At 39.6% G+C, this 21323-nt stretch overlaps 1 protein-coding gene across 3 annotated transcripts in view; it reads left to right on the top strand.

Annotated features, from left to right (window-relative positions):
• MCF2L (MCF.2 cell line derived transforming sequence like) overlaps positions 1-21323 on the top strand; it is a gene marked incomplete at both ends in the record, with an annotated part of 152814 nt that overhangs the window by 43762 nt on the left and 87729 nt on the right. The window contains one exon of one of the 3 annotated variants that reach the window (XM_080362883.1): positions 11409-11529. The exons of the other annotated variants lie outside the window; for them this stretch is intronic. Within the exon in view, the coding sequence (XP_080219009.1) occupies positions 11409-11529 (121 nt within the window). Of the gene's footprint in view, positions 1-11408; positions 11530-21323 lie in introns of those variants that run through there. 3 annotated transcript variants of the gene reach the window in all.

The following is a 21323-nucleotide window of genomic DNA, read 5'->3' as shown; positions in this document are numbered from 1 at the left end:
TCTTGAAGAATTCTGCCAGTAGGGAAATGGAGCCTCATTCCTTCATTTGCAGCCAGAAACTGCTTGCTCTGATAGCTCTGAAGTTTGTACAGGCTTTATATCTACCTTAAATACATTTTCTTTAGCTCTTTTTAATGTCTAAAAAAGTTAACACAGACTTGAAGACTACTTTTCTCTCCTTTGACAAGGGAGTTTGGCTATCATGCTTATAGTTTCTGTACTTCCTAACAACTGTTAAATATATAATGCTACACCATTTATCTGCCTGCATGTGTGTACAACTTGTAAATAATTTAATGTTTTTCTTTACCACTTGGCCTCTTCACATAACTCTAAAATGAGGAAGATAAAATTCTGCTAAATTATTAATTCACTGGGAAATTGAAACAACTGATATAAATTAAGCACTGAAAATGGTTCCCTTTTTCTCTGTGGGAATCAAAGCAGTGAGCACAGCTGGATAACAGCAAGGGAGCTAAGTGGGTATGATGATCATGGAATAATTTAGATTAGAAAGGATTTCTCCAGGGTCATCCAGTCCAACCCTCTGCTCAAAACCAATCTACTTATTATGGACATGCTCGGTTGAGTTCTGGGATGGAGATGCTCCAGGAGTCTCCCTTGTCCTTGGGTACATGGGCAGAGCACATGGGACCTGTTGACTGGCTTGTGGAATTTGGTGGCAGCCCACAGCGTTAAAAATTGCCCCACTGGTTAAAATCTTTCCAGCAAAGCATACAAGCTCTCCAGTGCCATTGTGGCAGAGCTTATTTCTTGAGCAAAAGATTTTCTGCTCACTCTAAATGGAACTTTAATACATCAAAACACAGGGAGATTATGAAGGCTTCTAGATCTTACTATTTTAAATAATCTGGTTTTTGTTAATTTTCATAGTAGCCAGTTGTAGTTTTTTAGTTATTTACCATTTTTTGTTTTGTTTTTTACCGTATCCATACACTACACATTGTAGTAGTGAAATGTTGAAGGTAATTAAATGGTTGTGTATAGGGAGATGTTACAAGATACTAGAAGTATCCATGACAGCAGCGAAGTCCAGGCATGTAGCTGCAAAGCAGAGTACTCTACCACTAAAGTTTGATGCAGGAAAGCTTGCATGGTATAATTAATGGTTTAATAAAGAGCTATGTAAACTATAGTTAAGCCAGTGTTCTGCAAAGTGTCTGCACTCAGAAACAACCTTTTCCCTGATGTAACTTGGATTTGATTTGGATTTATTTGGATTCAGGATCAGCTGGGAAGTTCTAAAACATTTGTTTATCGTGTATCTTTAACATGAACTGCAGCATCCGTGTCTCTTCTGTTTCATTTTCATACCTGCTTCTGAGTCCAAGGATACATCTGGAAATCCCATATGTTCTTCTGATGGGGAAGGTTAGTATGTGTGATGCTTTCCAGATGCGCTGCCTGTATTTAAGAGTACAAAATAAAAAATATCCCATGCAGACCCGTGCATTATTAATAGAGGCACCTGGTGCTGTGGCCTCTACACACCACTAGTCTGAGCAAAGATCGCTCCTGTGACTGAGTCTCTGATTTATGCTTGATTGCATAATGAAAGTATGATTCCTGAGATGAACCTGTCCTTGCGTTTAGAGTTCCGTTGCTGATTGTTGACCACCCTGTTCTGCTAACTGTTGTCAATCACACAGGCGTGAAACACTGGAGGTTGTTTGGAGGCCAAAGCAATTTTCTGTGAGGTGGGTGGGATGTGTGCAGGGACTAAAACAGACACAGTTTAAATGCACAGGGACATTACATATGGCATGATGGATGGAAAAATGAGAGTGGGATCAGGATTATCACCTGGAAGAGATGTTGGTTTCTGGAGATCACCTTCCTCGAAGATCTCAACTACTTCATCCCCTGAGACCAAGTCCCCAGTATCAGTCCTGTAGTGTGAGCATTGTTGCTGCCTCTTTGTGAATAGTTGTACTTTCAGTGTCATCAACATCTTCCTCAGACAAACTTGGATAGACCAAGTCAGTTGGGTATGAAGAGTGAAGCAATGGGGTAATTATTTTAAGAGTCACTCTTTTCAGAAGCACATCCTTGATGGACAGCAGAGCATGCAGTGTAACATTTCTTCTGTATGGGGACAAATGAGAACTGCTGGCACAGCGCTATCTTTAACTGACAAGTGAGAAGCATCATTTAGATTGGCTGGAAAATAATAATCTGTGAATCCAAATGTAACAAATGAGACCAAAATCTGAGAGGGAGGAAAGGGCTACTGGCTGCAATTGACCTTTGGTTGTACAGCTCTACAGCTGTGCAGATCCACATTTTGTACCCTTTGTAGGCGCTATTTACATGAGAAAATATGCAGGAAAATATTTTTGCTCAGATATAATTTTTAAGGTAATGTCTTGTCTTTTTCCTCTCTCAGTAGCTTCCATACTAATCATGTTACTTCCTTCGGTGTTTTCATGCAATGAGACTATGTCAAGAGGAAGCATGATTTTATCACTGCCTATTTCTTCTTCATATCTTTAATTCACAAAATCTTCAGTGTCTTTCAACATGTTTTGATGTAATAATTCATTTGGAGACTGTAACTCCACAAATGCATTTGTACATTGTGCTTTTATTTGGTCTCTAAGTGTATAGCCATAAATAGTACTCAGTAGTACTATCTTATGAAATCATGTGAAGATCTCTTCTAAGAATCCAAAAGAGAGACAAGCACAGCTTGCAGTACCCATTTCTTTTACTACCTGGAACATATCCCTGTATAATTCACCATGCAGCTGCACAAATGGAAATGTCCACACCAGGGAAGTGAGAGGGAAAGGTTACTGGGAGCAGGAATCCTCCCTCTGGCACCAGTACAGAGTCAGGTCAAACAAAGTGCCTGTGTGACTGTGGCTGTGTTCAGCATTGGTGCTTGCTGATAACATGCTATAGATGGAGTGGGTTTTTCAGTCTTTCTAAGAATTACAGCTGTAGCAACTGCATATCATACAGCATTTGTTCTACATTTTCAGAAGGAAATTGTCTGTTGATTCTTAGTTGTCAAAGAGCTTTTCATTTTTAAACTTAAATGTGGACTTGTCCTAGTCCTTTACCATTCCAGATGGCATTAAGACCTTTGGTCTCTCTGTCACTCTGTGTTTACATCTATTTGCTTGAATGTCTTAAATTCTGACTGTGTAATTGAAATATGTCTATTAGAACTGTCTAGCTGAAAAGCAGAATGAGGCAAGCTAACTCTGAACAGACTAAAACTTTGACTGTCTAGTAAACCGGGAAATGTTCCACCAGTAACTCCCTTCATCCCAGTTCAATTAAATATGCATATCTGTAACATGGGGAAAATCCTATTTTGCTGGAGGCCTACATGAGCGCTCATCAAAATCAGCACTTCATGAATTCTTGGTACTCATTAATATTATGAAAATCTCATTCCTTCTCCAAACACATGATTTATCACTCTTGGACCCCTGTGGCCATTTCAGAAAGCTGCAGTAGAAAACTTATTGAGCTGCACCCTAACAGTATTAGGTTCTTACAGCCCAGGGATTTTTACAGCATTTCTGAAAGGTCCCTAAAAGGTATTACTTATAGCTGCATACCACCTTTGTGAAGTATTAATAGCCTTGTTTCTTTTGTGCTGAATGGATTACTGCCATATAAATTTGTAATCAGTGTAACAGTGCATGTAGAAGAATTTCAAAGCAGCTACTCAACTGAAAATGTTTTTGCTTTATTAATACCCCATTCATGGAGAGGCTAAAAAGGGAGGATTGTGAAATGTGGGAAAGAATTGAAGTCTTGACATGGAAGAGGTGAGAGCTGAGCACAGGATCCCTTGGGTCCCAAAGCATGTGGCAACAGAGAATGTTTTTCAGAGGAAGGAAATTACGGTAGCAGAGACTGAAGGCTCAAAGGGTGCTTCTGGCCCACGGTAGCACGGCAAGACAATATCCGCTGTTTATGTAGGTGTACAGCAGTCATTTCTCACTGTACACATTAGATTATTGAGAACAGCGTAAGCTACAGCCAGGACCACCTCTGCTGGAAGCTGTCTAGACATGCAGATCCAGCAGCAGTTTACACTCTATTCCACACTTTGTAATTGTCAAAGGTATCATCTTCAGGAAAAACATTCTGAAAATCAACCATCTAATCATGGATTTTGCAGTATCCTGAACCCCAGCAAAATCAGCCTTTCTGAACAATTGAGAAGTGTGTTCCTAAGTGGTGCAAGAGGTTGCTCTGTCTCCTGTAGAGAAATGAAAGAAGTGCAGGTTTCATTAGTGAGCTGATGACTAATCTCAAATGTGGCAGACCTGGCTGGGAGAGCAGCAGTATCTGGCCAGAATGCAAACACGTACAAACCCCTCTTCCGTCTCTGGCTGCTTCTGCCAGAAATCAGCCCAAGGGGGAAGTACCGTGTACCTGCTGTAATTAAAAGAAACAACATTTAAACTAGAACTCTCTTTTGAGTGTAATTAAAGTATTCCTATATTCCAGCAAAGCACCTTTCAACATCCCATTTTGGCTTTCTCTTCCTCAGCTGATTCTGCTGATTTTCTTTGCTGGAAAGTCAGTCGGTGTTGTTGACTGCATATGTTGTTAATTTTTTTATGTTCATATGGGTTGATATAGAAATGTATCTACACATACATACACACAGATGCAGATGATTTTTGAACACTAGCATAACTCAATAAAGGCAACTATTTGCCCTCAGCCCCTTAGTTTTTGGGGTTTTTTGTTTTGTTTTGTATAGGCGTAGCTGGCATGTGATGGGAATGACCACTGTGCCCCAGGTTGTAGGTGCTGGGAATGGCCAATATGCCTGTTGTATCTTTACAGGGCATTGTCAATAAAGCTTCATTTGATAAACCATTTTAAGTCACTTCTTTTGACTGCCAATTGTTTTATCTGGTTTATGTCAGCAGCTTCCCCTTGTCGTGACTCCATGGTGTGCAGGGACAGCTGTGTGATGACATCAAAGGTCTCCCATCACTTTCTGTCTCCTCTTGCTGCAAAAATCCCCTCTCTGCGAGCCCACCGCCTGTCATGGTCATCTCCCTCCCTTGCGTTTTTGTCACAGCAGCAGCAACACTCGTGTACTGACCACAGAGCTGGGATGGGGTGAGAGCATGGGCCTATATCAAACACAGGACCAAAATAATTCCTGGGAGCTTCCTAATCTGTTTTCCACAGGCCTTCATTTCTAACCAAGAAGGTGGGCCTCATACCTCTGACAAATCTGCTCAATCCCAACCTGTAATTGCCATTTGCCAGGTCATTTTACCTAATAGAATTTAAATAAATGAGTGAGCTTGTGGTGGTAGTTGCTTAATTAGCTCCAGTATCATGGTAGCCTTTACCTGCAGCTTTGAATTGACACCAGAGGCTAATCAGGCTTTTCCCACCTTCTGCCCTCCTGTTCTTCACCAGTGTTAAGTGCAGCTTCCATGCTTCTTCCCAGACCATCTCTGAAGTTCTGCAAATTATTACTAGTTGCCTTCAAAAGGGTTCACATTAAAGAATAAACTAGAAGTGCTGTTTTGTTAGATGTTAAACCTCACTTTGCCTGGCTGGTAATAAAGAGCTGTTCTCGTCTGGTTATTTGTCTGATCCACTGTGATTTTCTGAGTGCTTTCTATTACTAATGGTGGATGAACTTGTTTTTTCTGGAGACAGGTCAAATTTGTTGCTAACCCCCAGGAAATTCAGACATGCAATATAAGATTACTTAAATTAGAGGGACAGATGTTAGGCTTTAAAAGCTTTTTGTTATCTTGACAATTAAATTTTAACACTTCCAGAATATTCATACTCTATTTTTATATCTCACAAGGTTTTTTCTTATTGTAAATTTAAATTATTAAATTCTCTGTGTTCTAGGATTTATTTTATATGGTAATAGTCTATTTTTTTTTTTTTAGAGAGAGATGGCTTTAAAGAAAGACTGGCAGCTGTGGTTCAGCAGCATAATGTGCAAGTATAAATAGAATGCAAGCTGTCCAGTTATCTCAGTCCTGATCTACTTATATTCATCAAAAGCTTATTACAATCGTGGTTTGTCTCTGAGCAGATACATCCAGTTAAGATTAAGCTTGGACAACTAACCTAATTCGATCTTGTAACTGAATTCAGGGTTTCTGTGTAGATTTCTTGTGAAACCAAATAATTCTTTTAACTCCTAACCTTCAGTAAATTAATGTCAAAATATTGAGAAAGTTTATCACTGTCTATGTTTTTGGGAGATACTGAGTTTGTTTGCAATAGCTTTTAGTTTTGCCAGGATATATCTCCATCTCTGTTTCTCAGATTTCTACCCATTTCAGCTTCTCCTTATATGCCACGCAATTTTATTAAATGTCATTTCAGTTCACAGATGCTCTAGATTGCACTATGGGAGCCCTTCCTTCTTGTTAGAGGGAATTTTCTTATAGCGTAGCCTGGAAGTGAAATATAAGCACACCTATCCAATTGTAACACGTATAAAAATAATATAGGCAACAGATGTACCTAAACTTTATATCCATCTCATCCACACTGAAAAAGGAAGAGTCATTCTTTTGTTGTATTTTGATCTACTTGGCATTGTGGAATAATGATTTATTTAACAGGTTTTTTCTCAGCATTTTCCCTCTACAAGAGCCCTGTGGAATTTGTAGGTGTAAAAATATCAGCCTCTAGCTGACTCTTTCCTGTTTTAGCGTAGTGAGTAGCCTCTGATGTGGAATAATTTTTGTCAGCTTGGTTTTAATTTAAACAAATCAGCAGAAGCAAAATACTTGCAATAATTCAACATCCATATATGCTTATAAGGAAGCTCAAAACCAAGCATGACAGCAATCAGTGCTCCCTTGTTACAGTATATGGGTGTCCAACTCTATAACAGGTTACATTTCAGATTAGAAGTAGCTTGTATGTTATATTTTTAATGTACAAAATGATGATTTTGTTCAACAGTGCAGTATGAGTCCAATTTAGCTTTCTATTTGCACCACTGTTCTCAACAAACTAAATGTGTGCAGAGATCAGTGATGAACATGCTTTAAACAGAAAAATCTAAACATTTTGCTTTTCTTCCCCCTCATTTCATTCCCACTGTTATTGCAAATGTGCTGATGCTGAAAGATACACATTGCACTTGCACCTTTTTGGAAAAAACAATGAGATTTACCTTGTATGTACCCTTATATTTTGTTTTTAGAAACTATTCAAAGAAGCAGTAATTTCTGAGCTCTGCCTATGTGTGTGTCAGATGCAATTCCCCATGTAATTTTCATAGTCTTTTATGTTCTTAATGTGAGAACTCTCCTGCAGTCAATCCTTGTTTTTTTATCAGGAATGCGATAACACTTCTGATACTGAAGTTCCTCTGTAGAAGCTCCTCCCTGCAGGGACTCCAGGGGCAAGACAGGAGAAGTGGTATTGTAGATATAGATGACTCCTGTGCAGTGTGTGCATGGTGACATTTCAAAGTGCCAGGCATGAGAGATGTCATGTTTTCTGGTCCATGAGATGCACTCTCTTCCCTTTCTCCACAGTTAAAGAGAAATGGCAACACCAGTGGCAGTGGCATATCAGCAGATGTGAAGATAAACTTGTTTTGAGGAGTGGAATAAACACAGGATAAACACCAGAGCAGCTTTGATTGTGCTATCAGAGCCTCCTGCACTGTACAGTTAGGAGGCATACATTGTCCTCTAATGTGAACTTTTTCAGTGACATGTAAGTATGTAAAGAAGGGCCTGTAAATAATTGTTAGGGTTTAGAGGAAAAATCACAGTAGGGCCTTTGAGATGTCCCATAAAGATAAGGCTCCTACACAGGCAAAAAGATGAAAGGGACAATGAGAACACCCAGTAGTGATAAAAGTAAATGCAGCTTGATTTAATGATTCCTAGAAAAACTTGACATTATGGTAATAAATATCGTGAGATTCCATGAGCTCAAAAGAGGAAGCGGAGGAAGTATATAGACGTTAAGTCAGTGGGGCTGCTTCTCTTGTCAGTGTGCAACATTATGCTTGGGGTCAGAAACAGGCCTGGAAATGAAGCATGAGAAAAATAAGCCCTGTTTCATTGCCACGATTTTATTGGTTCCATCAGGCTGTTCATAGTCATTTAAAGATAACCACGGAGGTGTTACCAATTGAATGTTAATGTTTATGTGACGTGAAAGAACAGAAAGGTTCAGTGTAGTTGGTTTTGCCAGACTGTCATGGTTTAACCCTCACCAGCAACTGAGCACCGCACATTTGCTCACTGACTCCCCTCCTGTGGGATGGGTGGGAGAACTAGAAGGGTAAAAGTGAGAAAATTCATGGGTTGGGATAAAAACAGTTTAATAGGTAAAGCAAAAGCCACACACGCAACCAAAGCAAACCAAGGGATTAATTCACTACTGCTCATTGGCAGACAGGTGTTCAGCCATCTCCATCACACATCATGGTTCCTTGGGAAGACAAACACCATCACTCCAAACAACCCCCTTCCTTCTACTTCCCCAAAAATACCTACTAAGCATGACATCATATGGTGTGGAATATCCCTTTGGTCAGTTGGGCTCAGCTGTCCCAGCTTTGTCCCCTCTCAAATTCTTGTGCACCCCCAGCGGGTAGGATGGTGTGAGAAGCAGAAAAGGCCTTGACTCTGTGTAAGCCCTGATCAGCAACTGTTATCAACACTGCCCTCATGCTAAATCCAAAACAGCACTATACTAGCTGCTAGAAAAAAATTAACTCTGTCCCAGCCAAAAGCAGGACACCAAGTAACACTCAAAGAACGTTACTGTCTTTAGATTGCTATGTAGTCTGCTGATGCAGAAATCCTTCTAATAGGAGCTTTTATTATAGTAATGCCAATGGCAAGGGAAAATATTCAGATTATTTTCCTGGAGATAGAGGCTGCTTCTGTTTGGAAAACAGTGCATTACACCATCTGTTTCCTTCTGATTGCACACTGCCATAGCCATTGTTGTGATTAATTTCTTTGCTTCTAGGCACAAATTTGAGTGCTTGAAAGAAGATTAAAAGCTTGTTTTGTGAACAGGGATGTAGCTCATGGCTAGCTTTCAGTAGGATTGTGTATACTTAACAACTTTACAACTCAAGTCATCAATCTTCTGCATGCACTTGATACATGAAGAAAGCAAGGACAACATCCCTTTGCTTTATTGTAATAATCCTCTGGACAAATTGTCGGTGAGCTTTCTGCTGTGTGCCACTAGTGTCACTGCACACTCAAAATGCCACAGGGACAAGGAGTCACTTTTCTAGCTGGTGGCTCAGCTGCTGCAAGAAGACGTGTAGTTTCATTGGCATCCTACTTGATTGTCAGTTCAGGTCTTTTGGTCATGGGGGCTTGGTGTACTCCAAATCCTCAAAGAAGCAGCAGCCTGCCAGGCAGGAGGAAAGCCCTGATGGTTGGCAATATGCTGCAGTTGTCTTCTGGTCACATTCTGTGCTTCCACTTGGAAACTCAGCAGCCAAGAGCATGTTGCAGTGTTATCTCTGCGGATGCTGTTGCTCCCCCATATCTGAGTGCAGCCGCTGCTTTGTGTCTCCCAGTGATGAGCAGCAAAAGAAAATGTGGAATTTTGTTTAATATGGATGCTGTGTCTTATTTCAGTATTTCTGTTGTTTGAACCCTGAATATATTATACAGTGTCAGTGTATAGCAGGGTGGTTTTTTACCCTTAAACTGTTTTCTTCCTTCCTTAAGCTCGGTAGGCCTTTGATCCAGGATGAGTAGCATGTCTGTAGTATGTGGTGGTCCATCTGCTTACTATAATGAATTTGGAAAACAAGTGACATTTGAATGGAATGCATCAGTTTGTATTTATTTTAATACCATTCTTGATCATCACGTTTCAAGATTGTGGCATTTGCACGGGATTTCATGTTGAAAGTCAAACATTTCCCAGCCAAAACTGTAATGATATTCTTTTGTTAGTAAGGTCTATTCAAGCCAGTATTTTGTATTTAGTTAATACTGACTTCACTTGTGACTTAACTAAAGGTTACCTGTTTTAATTTGCTTTCATAGTATTGATAGTTCATACACCATATTTCAAAACACTTCTTCAGTCTGATGTGTGTAATGGTATATTGGGGTTGTGTTGGATCTGTGGCCATACAGGACATAGTTAAACAGAATTGAGAGGAAAATGTTGACTGCCAAGTAAAGCAGCATTATCAATTTCCTCTCTCCTGTATTGAAAGAGACAGGGGGAACAGACAGTGTAGGGTTTCCTGATATGTTTTAAGAAAGCCTGGGATTCATTTCCCCTCCCTTCCTTCCTATTAGCTGTTTGTTAACTCCCAGGAAGATTCAGGCTTTTCTTGTGAGACGTCCCTGCTCACATATTCTGGAAGCGGGCTTTGGCGTTGAGGGGTTCAGTCCTCACTTTTCTGCAAATTCAGGGGGAGGAAGAGGAGATGGATTGATGGTGAGAGTCTGACTTCGGGCAAACCAACTGCAGAGGAGTTTCTAAATGACAGTACTGTATTGACAACGGTATTTTCTTTAAATTTGCTGGCGTGAGCGTAGCACTGACCTCTGAGGAATACGGGGTGCTTCAGACACAGAAGTAGGAGATGCAGCAAGTCTCAGCTTGAGATTTCTACCCTCGAGGTGCTGAGTTGTGAACTTAGGAGCAAGACCGCGAAGTTGTAAGAAGGACCTTCAACTTGCCCTTCTTCAGGAGAAACATTCAATGTCTCTTTGCAAGGATTGAACATCCCTCGCGTTAAGGAGAATGATGTGAAGACAGAGGCAGCAGGACCAACGACCTGGGTTGAGCAGCGGCTTTGGATCGCTGTGTGCGACTGGAGAGCGCTAACAAACTGGGTGGTTTGTGGAGGCTTTTCTGCAACAGAAACAACACAGAGCTGTTAGTTTGGCTACAGTTCTTTTGGGTGAAACAGTGAAAAACGGGCAGTTTCACACTTTTTTTTTTTAAAACTTTCTTCTGCTAATCTGACCTGCTTATGTGAGCAGCGGTGCCTCCTGTATTCGTACTAGTTGGACTGAAAGCTGTGGCAAGATGTTCTGTCTGCTGGGAGCAGCATGTTAGGAGCTGAGAGGGTCTCGCAGCTTCGTGCAGAAACTACCTTGACATTTTTGGTCCATTAAATCCAACAGATTTTCTTTTTTTGTAGTAAAACCAGGTATTGGTTTCTGAGGAAGAGCACATACAATACAAGTAACTGACCTGCACCCATTTACAGCTCTTTAAATCTGCATCCTTTTAAAATCTTTTTTGGTAGCATTTGAATTTGACAAATTTTATGTTCCACTGATACTTAAAACCAAAATCAGAGTATCTTTCAGTGCATTAGAAGAGTGTAATTCTGAAGAGCTGATTTTTTATTTCCTTCGGTGAATAACTTGGTGAAGATACAGGGATACGCATCCATGGCTCAACGCCGCCATTTAAGGGAAGGACATGAAAGTCACTCTAGGATCCTACCAAGATTCATCCAAATTCTGCATGGCAGACGGCACTCACGGAATAACCCACGCCAAATATGCTCTGGTGAGGTGAATGTATAGGTGATCCTATAGTGTGATTTATATCTGCATAGAATGTTTGCACTTAAATTGGAGCAATTTTGAGATCAATATGAGCAGCAAGTAGCCTACTATTGGCATTACTGGTTTTGTCCATTCTGTTGATTCTTGCAGGAACTAGTATTTTTTCTCAAAGCATACTCATGTAGAGATCCAGCAGCTGTTATAGTTAAAAACATAAATATGTTTACTCATGTTAAATATTACTCATGGATAGTGATTGCTCTCTGTCACCAGTATTTACTGGAGAAAAACATTGTGTGTTATTCTTCCTTGCAGTTCCAGGTGTATGATAGTATCTAACAGACACAGATTTGAATGCTTTACACCAGCCCCCCTCTAATACTCCAGCAGAACTTCAGTGAGTGCTCCACTCTTAAAAAAATACAACTAATTACACTAAAAATATATTTCTAACTGTACTGAAAAAAATCAGGAAGCCTCTGATCATTAAGTGTAATGTACTAATTTTAGGACTTGCCACCATTTATTTAGTCTCAAAGTCTGTTTCATGCAGTAAGTGGTATAATAATGTGTTACTATGACTGATAATTACATAATCTTTGTATTTAGAAAAGCTACATTTTGTTGGAGATTTTCCCTGAAATGTTAACCCTGACTGGTTGAGATAAGATGAAGCAGCTTTTTCAATAATTCATTAATCAGGTTTTGGTTTTATATGCAAATGACCTATTATGGTTTAACAGAGGCTTTTTTTTTTCTTTTAAAATTGATTTGGAGCAAGGAAATTGAAATCAACATAAACTAAGCTACCTTTATAGGAACATATAAAATTTTCAAGGCTTTTCAATATTCCTTTCTTTAATGATGACAGTCTTAGAAAAAAGAATAGGAAGAAAAAAATGGGTCTCTGGTGGTTTGTTTTCCTCACGCCTTCTTTTATACTGTGCTTGCTGAGTCTTTTGTCATCTATTTTGTTTGGAATGAAAATTGTAAGTTTTTATTGTAACCATTTTTTTTTTCATAACTTCTGAAATGTGAAGATTTCACCTTTCCTGACTAACCGGTTTTGGGCATTCATGAGGGCAAGGTTTGGTGCCTTTAGGAGTGCTAACTAATAAATTGTCAAAATATAACAATTCCATTCAGCTCAGACTAGAAAAAGGTTTGATGTTAATTGCTGGTAATCACAGTAAAGTCAGGAAAATTTAGTTATATTTTAAACACATGGACTGCAGTCTTACAAAGCAAAGGAAAACAAGGCCTCCTTGTTTCAGTCTTACCTTCCTTTAGGATTCACGCTGCCGTCAAGTTCAAAGTGTAGCCATAAATGTTACCACTTGCACCAGTTATTTTCTCACATTTATGTACTTCCGAGTTGCAGGTGCCTGCTGGCCATTCATGAATGCAAAGCCTTGACTGCAGAGGAGAAAAACACAAATTTAATATATTGAACAAATCCTAACAGAGTTTTCCTCATTTTAGCTTAATTTCCTTCAGACGCAGATCCTCAATATAAATCTTGTAATGTTATACAATCATCTCTTACTTACAGGTTCCTTCTATACGTAGGTGTGTATAGAGAGAAAGCTGTATGTTTGTGTAGGAAGTCTGTCTCCTCTCCCACCTATCTTTATTATTATTCCAAAACCCCTTTTGATCATGTTGCAGCCTTTTCTGTTTGAAGTCTTCAAGTATGCAAAAATTCTGTTTCCTTTCCTTCCTGTTACCCCTTTTATGTTGACAGTTGGAAAGCAATTATATGCTTTTAATGTTAACCTTATATATCCAGTAAGAATTATTCCATTGTTTTGCTCAAAGCCGTTTTATGGCCTGTTGGACTGATAAGAGTTTTTCTGCCTTCCTGGTGGCAGATCTCAGTTAGCATTCAGTGTCACTTCCAGACCAAATGCTACATAGAAAGTGGATCAAGGGTTTACATTGTGGAAGAGGAGAAGTACTGCAGCCTGGGAAGATTTCTGTCCTTTAGCAACACTGGGTAAAACTACACTATTGGCAAACATTCCAAAGTAAATGTGCTTGTGATTCTGTGAATCCCATGAGGTATGCATCTCTTTTCTCCTTGTGACAAAATTAAGCCACTCTGTCCTGTTGTCCCAGGTCTCACAGAGCTTTGTTCTCTCTTCATTAGCATCTCTGGAAATTGCGAAGAGCAGGTTTGCTCATTGTCACTTCAGCCTTTCCCCACATATTAAAATCTCTAATATAGAAATCTTAACATGAACAATAAATGTCCTAGTTCATATACTGATTTTGTGTTACCTTATTTACCTTAATAAGGGAAGCTGGCTGGCTTCCAGAGTCTTCATGCTTTATCAAATCTGCCTCTGTTTTATTTTCACTTTAACAAAGCAGACGATTTACTTACAGCTCATAAGCTCGTTGGATCTGTCCTGCTTGGCCTAATGCTTATTGTGTTGTTCTCTGCGGGTGTCTTTTACCCAGGACGGGCTGTGTGCCTTTAGCCCCTCGCCATGGTTGAGCCCTGGCTCTGCTGACACTTCTTTGCAATGCAGAGGCTTAGGACCTGGTGTTCTGTGGGCAGGCAGGGCCCGGGCTGGGACCGCCAGGCTCATGTGAGACAGCATCATGGTTTCTGCATCCATCCCTGACCATACACCTTGTATATGCTTCTGCACCTCCGGCTACAGGCAGGTGGGATGGCAGTTGTAGAGTTTGTGGAGGATTTCAGCCCTGGAAACACATGGCTTCAAGTAGTCTTCTGTGGGGACACCTGTCTCCCAACAGTAGAGGAGATTTTCCAGGGTGCTGAGCTGCTGTGGCCCTTTGTGGTGGGCTTCCTAGCATGGTGCTTGTAGACTATCCTTTGAGATTCTCCCTCTTCTCACTCTTTCTCTAAGCAAATAGGAACAATAGGTCAGCTTGATCCAAGAGCTGTAAAACAAGTTTGTCAAGTGGAGACTACAAAGACATCCGTCTTCAGTCTGTGCTGCACTTGGTATGGACAGGGAGTATCTTTGGAGGCATCCTGGAGTCTGGATCTTTTCACACTGGATTCAGGTTGGTTTTCTGGTGAAGGTGACTGAAGCGATGTCATGCTCAGTATATATTTTGGGGAAAAAAGAAGGAAGGAGGGGTACATTTGAAGGGATGGCATTTGTCTTCCCAAGTAACTGCGATGCTTGATGGAGCCTGGCTGTCCTGGAGGTGGCTGAATACCTGCCTGCTGATGGGAAGTAATGAATGAAACCCTTGTTTTGCTCTGCTTCTATGTGCAGCTTTTGCTTTACCTATTAAACTGTCTTTCAGCCCATGAGTTTTCTTACTTTTAATCTTATGATTCTCCTCCCCATCCCACTGGTGGTGGGGGAGTGAGCGGGCATCTCCATGGCTGTTGTTAAACCATGACAGTGTAATGAATGGATGGATGAGAAGACTGTCCGTCTCCCAGGGTCCTTCCAGTCCAATACAAAGAAGTTCTGTGTCAAGGTGCAGTGAGGCAGTGCTGTATCGTGGATGTATAATATTAACAGACTTCTGTAGTGAAAGAGTCAGAGAAAGCTTGATTAATCTACAGCCTAGGTAATCCACCACAAATAGTGAAGAGGAGTCTAGAGGAAGAGCACTCTTGGATCTTATGCATCAGCTGAGGGGATAGAGATGTGGTGCATCTTTTCTCAGAGCTGTGTGAGTATTTCTGCTGGATATTGGGCACTCTTGTGTGAGAAGAGGGTGTTAGCTTACAGGTAGGACAGTGAAATGCACGAATGCAGGAAATGTCAGACTGAACATATGTCAGACTGAATACGTGAATATAGCAGACGTACCTAAGTACCTAAGGGCTTCAACATAGCCAAAGCTGCCTGCAGCCTGTGTAAACATGGAGATTTCTGGGCAGTGTTAAAGCCTGCTGCTACAACTTTTTTAATGTTAGTCCCCATGCTAGATAGCTCCAGGCATGTAAGGCTCTGTTTACTGTTGCTGCATTCATACCTTCATTTGCTGCCTGGATAAATGTGTTGATAAGAGATTTATTTGAGATTTGGAGTTACAAGTGGGACTTCCATTACCTGCCCGGCTGGAAGTGCCCAACAGAAAGCTGGAAAAGTTGGGTGTGAATCCATAGCAGAGGTGATAAGCTGTGCCAAAATACTAAAACTATGAGTGAGCAATTCAATACAACTAATTCCAGATAACGTTATGAATGTGTGAGTGGAAAACAGTTTTGCTTTGCCTTGTTAAAACCTAACATGAATGAAAACATGCTTAGAACTTCAGCCTATAGCCTAGATAGAATATATTAGACACTGGGTATATCGGCAGTTGGTAAATATTCAGGGTGGGGACATGAGAGGAGAACACTATAATTAGAGAGATAATTACAAGAACAATGGTGTTACTGAAGGAAAATATATTTGTAAAGTCACCTTGTGCCACCTGTTGCGTTCTTGGAACAAAGTTCAATTAATTTGAAAGCTCTTACCTTCTCAGGGTAGTTTGTTCTAAGCAAAGGAAGGGAAAAGTGGACAGTTTTCTTGTATGACGATGAATCAGAGAGGAATTTCTGTAGCTGAAATGAAGAGCTATTATTTTTTCTCAGAATGGTGTTCATGGCTGGATTTTGTAGCGCAGGGTAAGTTGGCTTAATTTTATAATAACTCTGAGATTTAGTAAATTTAAACTGGAGTCTGATAAGTTAGGGGTGGGTAAGGTGTGTGGCTTGGGACTGTGCTCTTGGAAGCATTTTAAACTCCTTGTTTTATATGTGCCAGAAAAACCATGGATTTAAGGAGTCTTACTACTATACATTTTGTTGGTTCCTTGATTCTTGAAAATACACTCTATTGACAGAATGCATGTTTTTGGAGGAGTCTAGCGGGTGGTAGCATTTTGGTTTTATTTTAAATAGTTTTCTGAAGGAAGTAAAATATTAGATATTTTAGGATCTAAATTTTCATATGAGGTTTTTACAGAACTAACTTTATTCTCAAATAGCATCCCCAGCTTGTTACCAGTTAATATCTGTGATGTGTTTAAATTAAATGATTTATTTGGCTCAGCTAAGTTAGTGAAAAGTGAGCACATCAGCAAAACCAGTCACAGCTGACATCCTTCCAAAGACAGAAAAGTTCCCAAGCAGTATGTCCATCAAGAATGAGCTGCTGCGTCCCTCAGAATTCACTTTCAGAGCATTGTAACACAATTTTATAAGATACTTTCTGCTACTGTAGTGTGTTGAGTACATGTTTTCTGATAGAGAGGTTGTTACTGTTCAAAGATACCAATTCAGCAACACAGGTGAATGTTTTTCTTTCTTCACTGAGGTGTCTGCACTGATTTGTTCTATGAGACTGAGGGACCCCAGCCTCCTTTTTAACTGCTTCTCCCTGAAATTTTAAATATATTTTTTTCCTTTAAAATCTTTATTGTTTGTGTTAAGAAGTAAAAGTGAAGGAAATACATGATTTGAGGGGCATATCTTACAATCATGCTAAGATGCATGTTGTGATAGAAGGCAAAAATGTCTAAAATGGATTACATTATCAGCAGAGAGTGGTCCCGCTCAAGATCCCTGAAATTGCTTATTATTTCCCATTTCTTGTGTTTAAAAGTTACTTAAATTCCTTTTTAAGCAACATAAAATTACGGTATTCTAAATTACAATGTTATAAAAGTTACCATTTTAAAAGTTTTGGTGCTTTACTCAGTTTGGGGGAAAAATTTTACTTCTCCAGCTGTGTTCATAATAATAAAGGAATATGTAGGCTCTGGGATACTGATGTACAGGCGACTGCTTTTATTCCCCTAGATGATGATTCCTGTAAAAAATAAGGGCTTCTAAGAATCTTTCCAATTAAAGAGAGAGACATGCACCTACAGATTTAGGGGCAATACAAGACCTTGTCCCTGGGCTTATGTTCCAATAGACCCACTGACTGAGCTCCTTGAACCTGCTTCCTTGCCCCTTAGGCATCTCCAGCCTTTGCCTATGATTTTCTCTTTGTCCCTGTTTGCTAAGATTTAAGCTGCCTATGAGTCTTCTTACAAGGAACAGGGGTTTTCTAGGGGTTGTTGTTAGACGTTAAGGGTTACACATGCGAATGGAGAAAAAATGTCCAAAATTGTTGTGTTACTTCAATACATGTAAAATGAATCCTCAGAAAACAAAATCTGTCTGTGCCTACAACTCTTGAAATGGGGAAAAAAATGTCTTCCTGACCATTAGTGCTATCTTAAAAGCCAATTTAATTAGAGGCACTAGTATATGTGGCATTAATGCCATAGTATGCAGTGAATTTTCCTGCCTTCATGGCTGCTGAAGAATATATGCCTTTATGAGGAAATGAAATTGGAAAAAATAATGCAATAATGAAAAAAAGAATTTACAGTTTCCCTGATGAATCAGCAGAGATACTTTCCTTCAATAATTTAGAGCAAAAATGACTTACTGTTCTTATAGTGTGCTTTTGTTTTTCCATATGGAGAACTGTCAACAAGAAGGTATTTACTATCTGGGCAGAACCAGTCTGGGAGCCAGGATGTAACTCTATTTACTCCCTTTATCTTCTTCATTGTTTTTTCAAGAAGTTCACAGTCTCATGTACTGTTGCAATGGCTTAATAAGATGGCCTGCACTACTTCCTTTTACTGTGTATGCCAGTAGTGTTTAACAAAATCCCACATGATCTTCAAATTAACCTCAAAGTTTAGGCCAACCTGAAAAGGTTGAACGTACATGGCCTCGTAGTAAAGCACGCCAGGTTAAAATGATTAAAGTTTATTGTAAGATTTCCAGCACATCCTGGTTGAAGCTAGCTCTTGTATTTATTTGTTTTTTTAACCTTATTTTAGAGCCACTACATCTTCTTCCAAAGCAGGAAGTGAAGATCAGTGCAACTTTTATGTGTTTCATTTCTTGGTCAGTGATTTTTTTAAAATCCTGTTTCAGTCAGCGGTTAATCCAAACTCACACACAACTTCTGTTTCTTGCACTTTGACTTAAGTATGACATGAAACCTTCCTCAATCTTATTGGTTGCTGTTTTTTCTGAACATAATGGACAGGGCCTGCTGACAATCTCAGTTTTCAAATTTCCTTTTCTTCAGTATCTGTCAGTAGTCTTTGGTGTCATTGATAGTAGGTTTGTCAACTTGCACACGATTTGGTATGAGGGACAGGGCTGTTGAGTAAGTTCAGTGTTTCTTTTAGGACTGAGGCCAACAAACTAACTGGAGGACCCTATGGGAACCTTCTGTAGAGGCTGCTGCTGCTTCTTACCCTTTCTTATCCCCGGGTGGATAATGAATCTCAGCCTCATCTAATTGTTTCAATCAGACTTACAATTCTTTCTCATTTCAAAGTTTCTAGTGAATTTTGAAACTTTTGTAAAATAGAGACCACAAAAAAATGAGTCCTGGGAGCAAGTTAGAAGAGGACCTTGAAGGGCTCAGTGGGAGTAGCTCGCAGTTGTCTTTTAGTAAGGAGTTTTTTTCACAGACATGCAGCAGTTGGTGGGGCAGTTTGGAGAGAATGACCCTATAATGTCAGATGTGAGCAGTTAGTCAAGTATTCTTTTAAAAATTGTGACTAGTGCAATGCTGGTGACAATTTATTTTAGGGTTGTCCTGGATTACAATAACTCTTATGATTTGTGAATTATCTATAGTAATCTTAAACTGAATGGGGCTTTATTCTGAAAATCATGAGCAGTTTCAGATGGACAATATTAACATAGTTGCTTAGTTGCATTAGTCCTGAGTAATTCTCCGAATGATTCCCTCTTTTGATTGACTTCTCTGAGAAATCACTTTAGAATAGTCTCCACAGGAAGTGACTTGTATTTTATATGAATATATGTCAGAGTGATGGTGGAAGAACTTGTTTCTACATGTCGTTTGGCTTTTGGGGAAGGTGCTACTTGTCTTTCAAGCTTTTATTTCCCTCCTTTTCTTCTTCTAGGTGAAAGTCATAAGCTTTCATGAAACACAACTTGTTTCATGCAGTGAGTCTGCAGAGCAGAATTACTCTTTAATTCCTAAGCCTTAATGATTAAAAAATACACATTTTCTCTGTTTTAGCCAGACACTTACTAACTCTTACCATCTTTGGTGGATTCAAAAGGTGTGTGAAAAAATGAATAGGGATCAATAAGTCAGTTGTTTTTAAAGAGAGCTGGTGTGTGAAATGACGAATTTAGGATAGTGCCTCTACCATTTTACATTAGAGAAGTTTTACATTTTCAATACTGCATGTTATAACTGGGTTTCTGAAACAGAAACTCAAAACGTCCTTCTTGGGAGCCCAAAACCACACAGTTCTCCTTCAATTCACTTTCAAACTCCAGCTTCTGCCATCTAAACCTGTAAGACTCCAGTAGCGTGCTCAGACATTTTAACTGGGCTGTGCAGCTGGGGCACAGATAACATTTTGCTGTCTCTGTATCATCTACCATGATGACTATCAAACATTGTTTAAGGACTTCAGGTGCAAGTACAGGTGGTGCCTGCCACCTTCTTCAGTGTAAACTTTTCCCCTCTAGTTGATAACATTTGACCTTCGTTCCTTTTCTGATTTTTTGATTTTTTTTCTGACTTCCAGCTATTGAAAATTATGTTCTTTGTCTGCAAGGTAAGTTGTAATGATAATTTTTGCAGATGTTGTGATGTGACTTTATAGAGTTATTTTAGGGATAGATTCCTTGAAGAAAAAAAAATCATGCTACTGAGTTTTTTGAGTGTTTTCCTATGTAAGCAGAAGTTATTTCAAAGTTGAGAAGCAAAATTCTCTGTCAGTAAAATGAAAATATTTTATGCTATCTGTGCTTTGCTTACAGAAAGATGTGATTTTTTACTTAAATCAGTTAAGATGTGGCAGTCTCCAGATGAATGTGCTGAATAACGATAAAGAGTGCTAACTTAATATTTCATTTAAAAATACCTCCTTTGACTGAATGAATATATACATTGCTTGTGGCAAACTCTTGCAGTGCTTTGCAGATGAAACAGCTTGTAGACAAACAAAATGTCCTATGGCAGAAAAGGCATCAGAGAAATAAAATATAGCTTTAGTCATCTTTTAACTCAAGCAACAAGACAAAATGTTTACTTAAGACAGCCTGAGGAGAGATTGCAAATTTTTTGTGAGTGCGACTGGAACTTTTAAGATTTATGTTATCAAAGAAAGGGACTAATATTTTTTGCAGTTTGAGAGAGGATCCGCTTTGCCTCAGGTGACTGGCTGTACAGTGCCACGTAACATCAAGACATCAAAGACAGGGAATGATGTAAAAGGAACTTGGGTGCATCAGCCAAAAAGTGGGACTCTCAGAGTCCTCACTTGGTCCTTTGGATCCCTAAGTATCACTGCTTTGTGAGTACCATTTTGGCACTGACCAAAAATATCCCTCTGGGAATGCCCAATTTGCCTCCCGAAACTGCGGTGGTGTCCTTAAGGTCCTCTGCTTGTGTCCTGTGAGGGTCCTAGTCAACGTGCTCCGGGTGTGGGTGATGTGCATTCACTGTTCAGCACTAAACCAACCTCTGCTGCTGTTTTCACTGAAGGTATTAGAGGAGGTTTGATGGTGCCCACATTTACTATTAGAGCTTAAGAGAAGAAGAGCTGTCCCTGTGGCCCTGAACAAAGCCTGTTTCCTTGCTAAAGGAGGGACTTGGGGCCCTGCTCTTGGTATTTCTTTTTATATTAAATTGTCTCTTAAATACAGATGAGACTGTATGCAGAGAACTTTGGCTGTGTTGGAAAAATTTCTAATGAACCGTCAGCTTTTGAGGTGTTAGGGGATTGTTTTGAGGATCGTGC

Source organism: Nesoenas mayeri (genome assembly GCF_963082525.1).
Source record: "Nesoenas mayeri genome assembly, chromosome: 1".
Lineage (NCBI taxonomy): Eukaryota > Metazoa > Chordata > Aves > Columbiformes > Columbidae > Nesoenas > Nesoenas mayeri.
The sequence above is the reverse complement of the archived record's forward strand: the minus strand, read 5'-3'. Positions and strand labels throughout refer to the sequence as shown.